This window comes from Astyanax mexicanus, chromosome 16 (genome assembly GCF_023375975.1).
Source record: "Astyanax mexicanus isolate ESR-SI-001 chromosome 16, AstMex3_surface, whole genome shotgun sequence".
NCBI lineage: Eukaryota > Metazoa > Chordata > Actinopteri > Characiformes > Acestrorhamphidae > Astyanax > Astyanax mexicanus.
Window position 1 is genome coordinate 12,895,039 of NC_064423.1, and position 15,808 is coordinate 12,910,846.

The 15,808-nt window shown below is 39.1% G+C and overlaps 1 protein-coding gene across 7 annotated transcripts in view; it reads right to left on the minus strand.

The window, feature by feature from the left end:
* Positions 1–1,200: 1,200 nt before the first annotated feature.
* furina (furin (paired basic amino acid cleaving enzyme) a) overlaps positions 1,201–15,808 on the minus strand; it is a 183,124-nt gene continuing 168,516 nt past the window's right edge. For all 7 annotated transcript variants that reach the window (XM_022669588.2, XM_022669584.2, XM_022669590.2 and 4 more), the window contains exon 16: positions 1,201–9,329. In XM_022669588.2, coding sequence (XP_022525309.1) covers positions 8,707–9,329 — 623 coding nt within the window. In that variant the 3' untranslated portion in view covers positions 1,201–8,706. The remainder of the gene's footprint in view (positions 9,330–15,808) is intronic.

Below are 15,808 nucleotides of genomic sequence, written 5' to 3' on the forward strand. Positions count from 1 at the left end.
TCTGTGCAGTGTGAGGCTGTTTAACACAGAACGATGAACAATTGCTGCTGCGCTTTTAAACAAAGTGTTTTTAATAGGATGTGCAGCGAGGCTGGGGATCAGTGAACGCTGCACATTGCTGCATGTGTAAACAGCATGGAGCAGCAGAGACTATGTTCATTCATAGAAGTACATTATCTGCCTAATGTTTCAGATTAAACTGCGCCTTATCAGCAGTTTAGCTCAATTAAAAAGAAGTAAATTTGATAGTTGGGTCAGTTCGAGACCAGATCATGTTCTCACCACAAGCGAACTGCTCCACAGTTTGTTTGGGGTCGAACCGAGGAGAAAAAAAAATAATAATGCGTTGGGCGGGTCGGGCAGATTACAGTAGAAGAACTTGGTGGCGAAATTAACTTGCATTTTAAAAAGTATAAACGCATTACTGATTCCAAATTATTCGCAAGCGTTAACACAAACGTTGACAGATCTATTTTTTCCATTAACTTCTGTTAATCTTTAAAAGGCTCTTCACACACACACACACACACACACACACACACAAACCCTTTAGACTTTTGCACTTTTAAAATGGATCTTCAGTGGCATTTCTTATAAACCCTCTTTTTGGTAGGCATTTTAAATTATTCCTGGTCATCTTGCTCGGATTCAAAGATACATTTTTATTTTAAGCAATTATTGTAATGATATTTTCCCACTACAGAGAGGACAGCTTAGGCTTTAGACAAGCAAAATAATAAGTAGGCAATGTGATAAATATTGAAAATAAAAAAGTTATTTTTTTTCTTAAACATGACAAGGTGGAAAAGGAATTATTAGTTTATGAAAACTAAATAGTAACTGAAATGCATAAATCTTCAAAACTTTAAGAAAAGAAAAAAAAAAAGAAAAAAAAAATATATATACACACTCATCTGCCACTTTATTAGGTACACCTTGCTAGTACCGAGTTGGACCCACTTTTGCCTTGTGCTGATCGACATCACCTTTTAGAGAGATGAGAGGAAAGAGCGCCATCCACCCACCCAGAGAGAGCATGGCCAATTGTGCTCTCTCAGACTCTAGCAGCTGACAGCAAGCTGCATGACTGGGATTCGAACCAGCAATGTCCTGATCTTAGTGGCAGCACTTTAGACCACGCATTAAACATTTATTAACCCATTTATAACAACCAAAGTAAGCAAAGGAGACGAAATGAAGAACTTTGCATAGATCTTTATTTTTGTAGAATCTATAATCTGCGTATTGACATCAATTAAATAATAAAGGAGAAAAAATAAAAAAAGGCAAAATCTTTAAATTACATGTATGACAATCCACAAAAATAGGCCTTATTTTATATTAACGTCATTGTCCTGTCTCAGTTATATACTACAGTCTTTCAAACCGTACGTCTCTGTTACTAAGGTACTAGCTGCTGCAGTCGTCGGACGACGGAACGATTCAGAGTTGTTGGAATTGGGCGGAGTCCAAAATGTCCAGCAATGTCCAAAAAGGCTTGATGTGAGTGAAACTCAAAGATGGACCCCCCTTATCTTCTCAGAGGAGGAGGAGAAAAAGAGACAAAAGCAGACATTCAGCCCTTTGGAGCAAAGCATCCGTCATCTAGAACCTCAGGTTCCTGTTCTGAACAGGAGTTTACACTAGTCTGACTACACCAGCACTGACTGTGTGCACCAATACACTGTGCACATGCTGTGAGCTGGAAGCATGGAAGAGTAAGAGTAAGGATGGGCCGGTTTGAGGGGGGAAGGGGATTTGAGGGGTGGATTGGGAGTAATCTAGGACTAGCTTGAGATATATTGACCTTTTGAATAAAAAAAACGGCCCAATCACAATCATTGTAAAAGAAATACTCCAGCTAACCCGTATGAGCCAGCTCTGTATCACACTGTGCAAAAAAACACACTCTGAAAATAAAGGTGCTACAGAGGGTTTAAAAGAAATGCCATATAAGATACACTTTTGTGAAAGTGTGAAGGATGTGTGTGTGTGTGTGTGTGTGTGTGTGTGTAAAGAGCCTTTTTAAAATTTGCACAAGCTGATGGAAAGATTCTTCACACTCATGACTTTTACAAAAGTGGGTCTTTTATGGCATTAGTTTTTGTAGCAGCTCTTCACACTGTGCACAACATTTACCACTGCTGTACAATAATGTTGAAAAGATTCAGTATTTGTAGGACCTGATCTAAAAACTTGTAGAATACAGCCTGTACTTCCATTTTATTTTTTATTTTTTTATGTGAGAACTTGTAAACTATAGTAGTTTATAGCTTTGAACTGGTGTACGAACTACTGCATCTCAACAAATTAGCATATCATTAAAAAGTTACTTTATTTAATTAATTCAGTTCAAAATGTGAAACTCATAATATAGAGACGTATTACACACAGAGTGATCTATTTTAAGCGTTTATTTCTTTTATTGTTGATTGTGGCTTCAGCCAATTAAAACCCAAAAATCAGTGTCTCAGAAGATTAGAATATTAAATAAGACCAATTGGTACTTTTGGCAGTGTGGGCAGTGTGCCAAGTCCTGCTGGAAAATGAAATCCGCATCTCCATAAAAGTTGTCAGCAGAGAGGAGCAGGAAGTGCTTCATTTGCAAGTCTAGTGTGAAGTGACTTTTTTTAGATGTAAAGTTGTGCCAAATTTTATTTCTCAGTTATTTCTTAAATTATTAAATGCAAAATCCAAGTACAAATTTTATTCTACAAGTTCTAAGATCAGGTTCTATAGGTGACATAAGTATTTGAATCTGAATTTTGTATGTTTGAATTAACTATTTTCACTAAAAAAAAGGAATTGGTGTAATGTATACATTTGAACAGTAAAATAAAATAGTGGTACATGTAAATATTCAGAAGAATTACGATTTTTTTTTTAGATTATAAAATGCAGATCCATAAATTCAACTCTATATGATCTAAAAATCTGAAAATGTATGCAACTGAATTTTTTAAATCTTAGAATATTATTATTTATATTTTAAAAAGTTTTTTTTTTAACAACACATTTCACCAAGTTTATTTTAACACAGTTTTAAACAGTGAATTTATCAATTACTCCCTTCAACATTTTAAGTTTATTCAAAAACAGGTCAATTTTAATTAAAATATACAAAATTCAGATTGAAATATTTATGCTCACTCTAAGCTCCACAGTCCTACAAACACTAAATTTAGCAACATAATTTCCTCCATAGTCCAGCATAGAGTTTAGATTCTCTGCCTGAGCCCGACCCGATGCTCGACCTGAACTCGGGCTGGGCCGAGATTTCCCACCACTTTTCTCTGGCCAGTTTGAGAAAAATGGTCTGGTGATTTTTTTATGCTAATTTTATTTTATATAAAGCTATGGTTTGATCATCACAATACAGCAAAGTCACAAATCAAACTGTGTTTAAAAAAGGTGCACAAGTTAGAATGTTAGAAGTGACTTGCAGTGCTGTGTGCAGCTGTTCTTATAAACATTTTTATAAATACCAGGTCTATGCTTCTTCAGTGTTGCAATGTTAATTAACATCATTCTGAACAGATTCTGCTCATTTAAACAGCCTGAAGCTCAGTTTTAACGCTCTACTTACTAAAAAAATGTGGGGTTTAAATCGGGCTCGAGCTCATAATGATGTGCTGGGTCGGGCTCAGGCAGAACATTTTTTAACAGATTTTTTGGGCCAGATCTAAAGCTCTAGTCCAGAACACACAACCCAAGAACAGAACCAGAACAGCTTTCTAATACGAGGAGAGGCGAGTCAGAGTTGAGTTGGAGTTAAATTTCTGGAGTTCTGACCTGATGTTCTATTCTAGCCTGGTTTCTATAAAGGCTGATGTTTGCACTTTACTAAGACTCTGATGATATTAACAGTAGGACTCTCTCATGCTGTTTATTGGCTGCATTATTTTAAAAAGTTAGAGACTATGGAAAGACTTTCCAATAGCGCCCCCTGGCGAACAACAGAGGCTTAACAGGCCTATTTTATAAGCTTTACTTATCATACAGTAGAATGTAGTAGTATTATAGTCTATCTTTATCCTGTCAGGATGGAAAAAACCCAGTTACCCAGTAACCCAATTAATATTAGAATAATGTTTCATGCATTATTTTGTAATCAAGAATTTTACTAAATTTGTTTGCGTATAAAAATTCAAAAAGCTTTAGAGGTAAATTTAGAAAGCTGAGGATTGATGAGCTTTATAAGCCTTGATATTTCCATTTTAATACCTATTTATAAACTGAATTCTACTCTGTGACCTAGCGATGATGTCATGGACTATATCATCAATGCAGGAGGATTCATTCTGGCATAGGTGTAAAACACAAGTTATATATAATTATCAAATTTTTGGTTCTTTCTTTTTATATTTACTTCGTATGGATTCAGCTCAGACTTCTTTTCTGATCTCTATAAAGTACAGTCACATGGTCTGTATATAGGTCTGAGTTAACATATGCTGAAAAGGGACAAATAATGACATTAGAAAAAAAGAAAAAAAAAACAACAGCAAAAGAATAAAGAAAATACGAGAAAGGAAGTGAATATATATATATATATATACACACATATAAATTTACATTAAAAAAAGGATCAAAATTGCCTTCCAAAAACATACAAATTTAAATTAAGATATGAAAAAAATCATTTGAGGTAAGAAAAGAAAAAAAAATAAACATTTTAAAAATCATAAAAGAGTAAACCATTCTGAAGGTTCAATTAATCAATAAAATCAATAAATTCAATAAATCTTCCCAAGGCAGGATTGAATCATCTCAGCTTTTAAAAGATAGGGAAAGGCCATATTCCCTATTCCCTAAACCGCAAATATTTAATAAACACACTATTTATTAAGTCAAGATATTTAACTGCCATAAATATGTGTAGATATGGACTTATGAAACCCAGCCGCTCCACCAACCTTGGCACTATAATTAAGGTTGAGCACACAAACACAGCCCAGGAAGATAAAAATAAAGCAATAAATAAAACTGAATCATGACAGAAAATGATTGATGGTATACTATTTAAAAGATGGCGGTTATGTCATGTGACACGACCGCTGTTTAATATGCTATATAGTCTGAGCCCAGCGACAGCACCAGCAGCGGAGACGGCAGCCGCGGCTCCTTCACAACAATAACAGCATTGTGAAAATTTTATATTGTAGTATCGCCCTCCTCAACAGCAGACTGTGTGTGTAGAGAGAGAAGACAGTGTTTTAGAGCATCTAGGACTGAAAAACACACATCTAAATGCTTATTGGAGAGAAGTGTGAGACCTTCAGACCTTCACTGTAGACCTGTAGACTGCTCTTAGTGTAATGCTGCTAGAAGACGTTATGCTACTGTTAAATGAGTGAATGGATGAATGAATGCAGTAAAACTATAAAACAAACTGTATAGAAAACTTGCGTGTCTTTATACATTGGTTTTCTATGAGCAAACGCATCTCATCCATATATCAGGCATTTGCTGTTTAAGGCCTTTTCACATAGAGTATGATGAATTTTTTTTTTTTTTTTTTTGAAAACGAACAGTGGTTAGTGGTTAGCAGTCACCTCCCAGCGCTGAAGTCCTGGGTTCAAGTCCCTATCTGTGAGGAGTTTCCATGTTATCTCCGTTTCTGCTCCCATGAATTTCTTCCAGGGACAGTTGTTTCCATTTCAGAGTATGCTGTTCACGATTGGCTGACACTCGGTGTGTGTGCGCATGAAAGAGAGCTTAGAGAAATGGTTGCGTGTAAAATGTGATAATACAGCATTATTGGGTGTCCAAAAATGTGCTATATATAAGTGTTACATTCATGTCTGAGACTGACTGACTGCGACATTTTTTTTTAATAAAAACCTGTTAATTTTTTTTTTCGCCATTGTTGGATGCGTTAAAATCAGAACGACCAATCATAGCTTCGTATTTAAGGCTGCAGATCAAATAAAATAGCCACAATATGGTAGAAGAAGAGCTTGATATACATGTTTGACACAGGGAAAACATGGAACCTCCACCTAGATCAGGAAACTAGTGCTGAAAAGTGAACATGCTAATCACCAAGCCACTATTTTTCGAACTATAAGACGAACTTCAAATCCTTTAATTTTCCCCAAAAACATCAGTACACCTTACAAACCGGTGCGCCATATTTATGAATTCTACCACTCAGGTCTTAAAGAGCAGTAAAGCCACTCCGCAGAAGTGCAGAATTAAAAAGGAGTTTTAGTGAAGTTTCTCTTTAGCACCGAAGCTGGAGCAGTATTAACATTAGCCGCTAACTGCGCTAATTGCTAACTCTTTCGACATTCAGAGGTGAGTATATCAAACTGTAGTCTGCACATTTACTATGTTAAAACAAGCTACGTGGAACAAACCTCTGGCTAGAATCGCCCTGTCTTACCAGAACAATCAGGGTTTCTTAGTGTAGCGTGGTCGTAGTGCTAGCAGTTAGCTGCTAATGCTAATGGTGCTGCACCCAGCCTTAGTGTAAATCTTGAAATCTAAGCTTACTGTAAGTAAACGAAAGCGCTTTACTCACCCAAATAAACCGTTTAAAGAGAGAAATCTGCGTAGAATAACATCCGGTGCTTGTTTGACTGAAAATGATTTTTTGTTTTAGAATTACAGTTTTGTTTAATTAGCTTAGCTTTACTCAACTTCGATAACCCACCACCAATACCCAGAAGCCAGACCCGCTGAATTAGAAGGAAAACATGGCGACACTCATATTCCTTACTAGTGTCGCATAATGTGCCTTATAATTCAGTGCGCCTTATGTATAAAAAATAGACCAGAAAATAGACGCTCATTGATAGTGCATCTTATAATCCGGTGAGCCTTATAGTGCGAAAAATACAGTAGGTTCTATCACTAATAAGCTCTTGCCAGCCTACAAAATATTCAAAATTGGTGGTTTCGCTTTGTTTAAAAAAAAAAAAAGACACTGTGTGAAAAGGTTTTTACTCTGTTTGAGAGTACCCCCCAATACCTTGATCAAAAACACAGCAACTGAAACAGAGATGATGAGTATTATGAACATGACAAATGAATTCATTCCACTTATCCACCCAGATCTAAAGTGATAATCTCTTCGCTCATCTCCAAACAGCTGCATTAAAAATGTCCAAATATAGTCAAAGCTTCACTAAAGCCCTTGTAGTTCTTCGCATAAAAAGTCACTTAAACACTTAAAACTAAAGAAAATCCCTCCCCCATAAGAAAAAAATCTCAGCATGTCTATCAAACAAACTTAAAAAGGAATAGAAAAGTAAAGACTGTAAAGTGCCTCATCTCAACATCTCAATCTCCTCCAGGCGAACTCTGTCAGCTCTGCTAGTGTTTTAATTCTTCTACACTCTCCTACTTTCCCCCAAAGCTTTACCAGCAAAATAGGAATTGCAAAAGTCTTCAGCTCTGAGCAACGCTGGCGAATGAGCTCGGAGCGGCTGCCAGAGTGAACGGAGACAACTCCCTTACAGGGAGTCAGTGAGAGAGCATGAGGTTACTGCAGTTTAAACTGCCTTCAGCATATTAAGAAAAAAAGCAAAGAAGAAAAAAAATAAAACTCACAAGAGATCAGCATTTAAAATGCTCTGTGGGAGCATCACACTCAGACTCTGTGCTAGATTTCCGTGTGAGTGTGACATGCATGCCAATCTCATGAAGACTACAAATTGTACGAATTGCAAAAGAATGAACGTTTTAAAAAAGAAAAAAGAAGAAGAAAGACCCTCAGCATAGGCAAGACTTAAGATCCAATTCAGGAAATATGCCCCACTACTGTGATTCATATCACTAGAACTGAATCACCTGTGATACATTTCACTATAAATGAATCACCTCTGATTAACTTATCAACAACTTCACTCGGCACCCTTTTATTCCCCCAGTTATGACGTTAATAAGAAAGTTAATTCTCTTATCTTTAATCTCATTGGGCAATGGGGCTAAATTTAAATGAAGAAGGAGGGGACACTAACCAACCATCATGTGTTTATTGTGTTTTTTTTGTCTCTTTTTTTTTTTTTTTTTTTTTAAGAGCCCTGCTGGCGAACTGCAACAACCTGCGACTCTTCCCAGTTACTTTTATTCCAGCCATTCAAGTGTTGGAGGCTTACATAGAGAGGCACAGACGAGTGAGCCGGACAGGTGATTAGAGTAAAGGTGGGTGGGAACAGGTGTGGAACTCAGAGCGGTCCTGACCTTCTGTTCAGCTCAGCTCACCAAAAATAATAGAAAGAGAAAAAAAACAAAACAAAGAAAAGTAATAAATAGCAAGATCAAACCCCGAACCTAGAAGCCCAGAGAGAGCACTGACTCAACATTTACCAACAAACACCAACCAGCATTAGGATGGCGTGTCTCTTACTTTTTCTTTCTCTCTCTCTCTTAAATTGGCTTTGTCATTCTTCCACAGATACTGAATCAAGACTGGACATGTTTTAAAGAACATCTAGCCACTCTGGTTCTTTTGGTCTTTTTGATCTTCCTTTTTGAACAGCACAAATGCTAACCATAAAACATGTAATGCTTGCTGGGAAATGTCAGGTCAGTGCACCACGATTAAAAAAAAAAAAAAGCAGGAGAGTCAAACCCGTGAAGGAAAACTGTGACCGTGACTACGTAAAAAAGTAGTAAAGAAAAAGGTAAGGAAAGGTGGGACAGCCAAAGTTGTTGTCAAGGAGAGGCTAGAAGGGAAACTGGGTGGTTGGGAAAGGGTTAAAGAGCACTTTGTGTTTTGATAAAGGCAGTCCTCTCGTTGTGTACATCAAACTCGTCGTTGTCGGACTCCGAGTTGAAGCCGTCCTCGTGCCACACGCTAGGGATGCCCTTGTAGGACACGATTCCGCTGTGGCCCAGGCCGAATCCCGAGCGCATGATGGATCCCGGTCTGGTGTCGGTTGAGTACAGTTTGTTCAGGCCGCGGGAACGCCACTGGAGCAGTCCGAACACACCCACGAAGGTGGCCATGATGAAGGCACAGCTGAGCACTGCCATGACGGCAGGCAGGCTGGAAGAGTGCTGCGATCGGAGGATCCCGGACAAGACCCCCGTGACCTGCTGATCCAGGCCGCCGTCGGGCGACTCGCGCTGGATCTGGTTCTGGTGCAGGCAGGTGTTGCTGACGGGGTCCAGGTGGCTGTGAGGGGGGCAGGAGAGGCAGTCCTGCGGGCCTGTGCCGCTGCAGGTCAGGCAGAGGGAGTGGCAGGACAGGCAGATGGGGTGGAGGACGGAATTCACCTTGTTGTCGAAGGGGTTTGAGGAGGTGGTTACCGGCGCGTAGCCTGTGGGACATTCCTGCACACAGCCCTTCTGGAACAGGTAGAAGCCTGGGTTGCATTCTGCAGAGAGAAAAGGGAAATTGATGTTAATCATTAGTGAACTTTCAAACCTTTTCTTTTCTTTTCTTTTCTGATACTGTATTGGAGCAAATCTGCTCATCAGACATTAGGGTCATCATAGGGACAGTATCCAGAGTTACCCGTTATCACACCTGTACAGTCAAGGCGAAGATGGTCAGTGTCAGATACGTTCCCCATTACAGGAACCGTTCTACATGGTTTAGGCTAGAAAAGCACCTGTGTCCTGTGTAACTGCTTGCAGGCATGATCGACTGTAAAATCCTAAACCACCTAGACCAGTGGTTTTCAAACTGGGGGACATAGTGTGGCGTTAAGGGGGTGATAGAAAAGTATTCACACAAGTGTTCACACTTGAAATCCTTTAATTTACCAAAAAATCGCCAGTGCGCCTTTTAATCCGGTGTGCCTTATGTATGAATTCTACCAGTCAGGTATTAAGGAGCAGTAAACTTACTCTACTGAAGTGCTGCGTTATACAGGAGTTTCAGTTTAGTTCTCTAGCACCGGGGCTAAAGTAGCATTAGCATTAGCCGCTAGCCGCTACAATTTGGCCTGGTCAGGTTGAGGCACCTCAGCTGGAGCAACACATACATCCACAAAGGTGAACACTATTCCCTCTAATTCTCCAGTCAACAAATAAATTTAATTTATTATGCATTAAAAATATCCTTCACGCTACAGTATTAATTTATTTAAAAGAGCTACAGTTACTGCTCATGAAGTTTTTTTGCACCTCATATCCAGAGTTTATTGAGTTTTATCACTTGGGCTGAATAAAATGATTCTGCACCCAGGTAGATAGTAGGAACTTTTCTCTGAGCTGTGGATTGATTGCGTAATTCCATTCGTCTCTTTTCTAAAGAAATAATTGCTGTGTCCTGTTGTTTTTCTATTTTACTCGGATAAAAACAGCGGGGAACAGCAGCAGGAGCTCCTCAGATAAAGTCCTGTTCTCATGTTTCTCCATGTAAGACAAAGTGTTTTTTTTTGTCAGCTTGGGATATCATGGGAGCAACACAAACTCATCCACAAAGGTGAACACAATAAATGCACAGCCGACAACCACCACCAGCATAGTAAAAGTCTGAAGGCTGAAAGAGAGCCCCTTGTTTGCTGATGTAATGTAGGCAACTGCGCTTTGGTTATTTATACTTGATGTCTCGTCTATTGTAACTCCATGACTATTGATGACCTCATTCACCATCTGGCAGAACAGGAGACTTCAAAGCTCCCTGCCAAAGCAAATCAACAACAGCTGAATCACCTCGCCTGTCTGGAGACGTACTTAACCTCATATGCCTTTATTAGAAACACTGATACAGTCATTGGACAAGAACTAGTATTGGGTCCCATGACTTTTGCCATGTCCAATGAAAACTAGAGAATGCTCTACTAACCTCCTGCATTAAATGTGGATTAGATGTGTGATTTCAGCCAAACTTGCTAGTCTGGCCAGAATTGCATGGACAATTCTAGCCAGATGCTACCAGTCACAATCATTACCACCCACTCTGCTGTCTACTGTGGACCTCACTCACAAGATAACACCTCACCACTTACACAAGTTTACTAACTGTGAGCATTCCCAAGCCATCCCTAAGGCACAACACTTCATGATCAGTATACATAACACCATCATATAACTCCTGGAATATCAGTGTAAAACCTTTAGCAGAGGATAAAACTACACTGTGGATTTGAGGCAGCAGCTTTTCTCTTTGTGAGATGATGTTTTCTCTCCAACCTGCTGACTGGCTGTTCAAAAGGCTCTGCAGCAAGCTTCAGCAGAGGCAAGCTTCACCCACCAACACTGGTGGAAGGTAAAGTGAGGTGAAGTGTGAGGGGAAAAACTCAGCTGGCCACAGAGAGAAGCATAATGAGAGGCTTCGGATGTAAAATCCCAGAGGAATCCTCATGTAAGTGTGAGTTAGAATTTGCAGCCTGTTATAAATGTGCAGAAATAAAAAGAAGCTGGACATCCCGTACAAAAAAAATAGATGTTTATAACGTTAAAAAATTAAATTATTCAGCATCAGCAGCCAGACCCAGAGAGAGATTACAATGGGACATGCTTTCTCTAGGTCTGGCTCCTGATGGTGAAGGTAAGACGATGTATAGACTGCACACTTTGTCTCATTTCTCCCATTGTCACGTTGGCCCGCACATGCATTTGTTGGCTAAAGTATCAGAGCTTGGGATCTGGTGCTTTCCATTAAGTGCACTGGCTGCCAAGAGATGTTGCATTCGCACAAACTCCATTCATATAGATACATACACCCCCGCTTGTTAAGCTCACACACACACACACACACACACACACACATAGATGCGCAAACCCGCATTTTAACTCAACAATAAACAGAATAAAGAATAAAATAACATTGCTGTTCCCTTAATTCGCTGCTGGCGCACCTTCACAGCATAAACATGCAGGTCAGTATCCTCTGCTGAGATATTCAAAAAAAGCGCCAAAGTCAGAGCACACCTGGTTCTTAAAGGAAATGACTAGTGACATACTAATTGGTTTATTTCACGTTACGCCAATAAGACACACATCCATGATTAAAGGTCTCATTCCATCATTGTTTCATTCATTTTAAAAAGTCTAATTGTGGTTTCTGATACCTCTTTTCTACCAAAAAAGTGCTGGTGCCGGAGCCAGTTCCTGCGAACCTGCGAGCCTTTTAAGAACCGGCCCGTGTTTCCACTGCTTTAAGGAGTCACTCACTATGTATGAACCTGTGATTTTGCGGTGGAAACGCAAAGAACCGTTCGGGAACCTGGCACCAGCACCGGCACCATGGCGGTGGAAAAGTGCCCTGATTGGCTTACAGCACTGAGGCAGAGAACGCTTGCCTGCCTCCCCCCACAGTCAATTTTACAACTCTAAAATTCAAACGCTAAATGTTTTCAGAGATACAGCCTTAGTTGTAAAGATGTAGCACTGAGTGCTAGGTGAAGTTAACCCCACGAGTCGACCTCAGACTGCCCACCCTATGGCCGAGAATCGTCAAGAGCCGAAAGCTCAGACTGCCCCGTGCAGATTCCCCGCCGCCGGGGACGCTGATAACGTTTCTTTCAGCTAAACTTACGCTTCTAAATTCTTACTTCAGACTTGATGATTCAGTGCTTGGGCAGTTTCACCACACTGAAGACCCAGAGTCAGCGAATGGCGCCCCCTTTGACCGGTGTTCTGTCGAGTTGTGCTAACTTGTATATTTAAGGTCTCGGTAAATCGTGGAATCATTGAGAGATCTGATCAGAAACCTACAGTTATTTACACAAGATAGCTAAAGCTAACTAGCTCTGTAAACAAAAGCTGTAAGCTCCGCCTGTGGGCGGTCCTGAGCCGAGGTGGGCGAGGCCATGAAGTCATTGGTTGACGTCAATATTTTACATTTTTCTGATCAACTTGTATTTCTGAGTGTTTTCTTTTACTATGTACTGTATATACTGAAGTAGTATATACATACACAACTCAAAGAGACCTATAGTATTTTTTTACAAAGAACAAGAAAAAGTGGATTTTAGCGGAAGGAGACCTTTAAACTTAGATTAAATTTAGATTAAATTTAGGTTAAATTTAGATTAAATTTAGGTTAAATTTAGTACCTTTTTGCACCCTTATGATACCAAAGACATATCAAAATGCCCTGATCAAGCTGCTCGATACGTAAATGACGCTATAGATTGTTAAAACTGGGCCCTCAAGTGTTGTAGCATTGCCAGTGATGGGAGGAGGGCTAGTGAGTGATTGGGTTAACTGGCTCAGCTTAATAATAAAGAAACTATGTAAAAAATAATAATACAAAATATGACAAAAGAGATATTTATTAATATATTATTTCCATACTAAGCATACGCTGTCCAGTCAGGACAGTGCAAATGCTGGGCCGGCTGTTGTGCGTGGAAATGATCTGGTGCTGCAACCCAGCATGGCACACAATCAAGAGAGCTTGTATTAGTAAATGCTGAGTTTTAATAATTATATAAATCTTTATATAAAAAAAACACCACAGCATGTCTGCTATCAAACTCAGTGGCAAAATACAAAAAAAAGCAAAAAGCAAAAAAAAAGAATAACAGCAAAGCAAGATGAGCCACTGGGGCCTATTAAATAAGGGCTGTACGGTTCGGCCGATAGAGATGTAAATCCTCTCAAATTAAAAGTGACACGCTGTAGTTTATCTTCAGTCGCTGTTTCGAATTTAAATCCGAGTCCAGAGCCAAAAACACACTGTGTCACTGTCCAATTACTTAGAGAACGCACTGCAAGTTCCCCCAGAGCACACCCTGTAAAAAGCAGCATATGCCAGCTGCGCTGTACAGAGCTGAAGACATCTCTCAGCAGGGAACAGCAGAGTTCACCTAGCGCACCTTCGCCTTACAGATGGTGCATACAGACGCTAGATCAAAAGGGTCCGCGGCGAGGCTTTCCTCAGAGGACGATATCTCCCACCAGGGCTGGAGGTACAGTCAGCAAACGTGTGAGGAGAAACTCAGAGTTGGTCACAGTTGAGAGCATATGGGTCAACAGCAGAGCTGCATAAATGGATAAAATACCATACTGAGCTAGCACTGCTAGGTGCTATGTTGCTACTGTACATACTGTGCAAATCTACTATCTGAATACATTTCCATGATTTTTTCATGCCTTCAAGGCAAATTTTCATGGCCATACAATTGTTAAAACATCAGTGCAGACAGGGACAGTAAAACCAAAAATCAAATAAAACTATAATCAAAATTTATTTTTATATAGGTCTAAAATGAACCAGATAAAATGTTGACACACAATCTTTCATAATAATATGTGTGTCAGATCCTGAGAGCTCCATTGTTTAGGGCTAAATTGCTGAACTAACGCTAATAGCTGATGTATTTTGTTAGCTCAAATAGATTTTCTCCATAGATAAACTAAAACACAAAGATTTGTAGATGACCAAATTAAGATGACTTTTCCAAAACTGCTATTTTCCAGGTTTTTCGTAACCCTTTAAAACCTGAATTTAAGGTTTTTTAACACTTAAACGTAAAGACAAAGACAAAAAATGAAAAAACAAAGGGCACACTATGCAACATTGTTCAGCAAGAAGTGCATTTTCATTTTTTTATCGATGCGCTTCATACTGTTTGATATGATTATTGTAATTTCCGGGCTATAAGCCTCTACTTTTTTCACACACTTTGAACATTGCGGCTAATATGTTTTTAATTCTTTATATAAGAATACAATAAAAAGAAGCTTAGAATTCCAGTATTGAATCGCTAGCTGCGATTAGCAGCGCTAGTCGCTAGTAAATAACACTCAAGTGTTCCCATGTATCTTGTTTTAATACGGTATACACAAAGACTACACTCCGATATACTCAACCTATAAACAAGCTCTAAAAGAGCTAGTGTTGCTTTTAGCAGCTAATGCTAATACTGCTCCAGTCTCGGTGCTGGAGATTTTTTACTGAAACCCCTGTATAATGCTGTACTTCAGCTGAGTAAAAATTGTACTGACGATTTTTGGGAAAATAAAGGATTAAAAGTGCGCCTTATAGTGCAAAAAATATGGTACTTTCTCCACAACTTTCCCCTTTTATGAAGACATATGATTCCCTAAAGTTAACTAGTTAACCAGCAGCTAGTTTGTTATACTTTAAAGCTTCATTTCTATCAGATCAGACACGTAGGGTCACCTGCAGATGCTTGAAATGCTATTCCAATTCTTAGGAGGAGGATTTTACCGTTTTGCTATTGTGATTCTGTCCCAAGAGGAAGAGTTACACTTCTAAAAAGAAGAAGAAAAAAAATAGGATTGGACGTTAATCTTAACTCTAACTCTCCTCTAGCGGACTTGACTACAAAACTAGCGGAGGACTAAAGCAGGACATTTTCTTTACACAAAAAGCAGGCAAAGGGAAAAGAGAGGAGAAAAAAAGCCAATCTCAAATCCCAAATCTGAGTCCAATCTCAGTAAAGAGCAGCACTAATGGCTTAAAATGACTCCTGAAAGGGTCCTCTAGAGGAGGTGCAGTAAAAAGTTCTACAGGCATTAGTGCTCTCACAGGTTTAGCCACGCTGCTGTACACAAACAAAAGCTTTGGCAACTGCAGCCATTACAGCATTCAGCAATGGAAACTCTTTCTTTTCCAGGATGGGATCATCAACTAACAGTACAAAAGCACAGGATGTGATCATTAAATACTCCATCAAAAGCACAATAAAACAGCTGCTCAGTTTAAATGTGCCTTCAGCTTGAATGCATTTCATTTTTATATCACTGTCAATTTGCAACCTCATAAGTACATTTAACTCTTTTTTTACCATGTAAAAATGACAGCCGTTCCTTAGAATGTGTGAAATTTTAACAATTAACTGATAAAAAAAAAGGTTGAAATGTATTATTTATATAAATGAATGAATAAACCACAATATAACACACTGCCTAACACACAGCTGGTACAAAA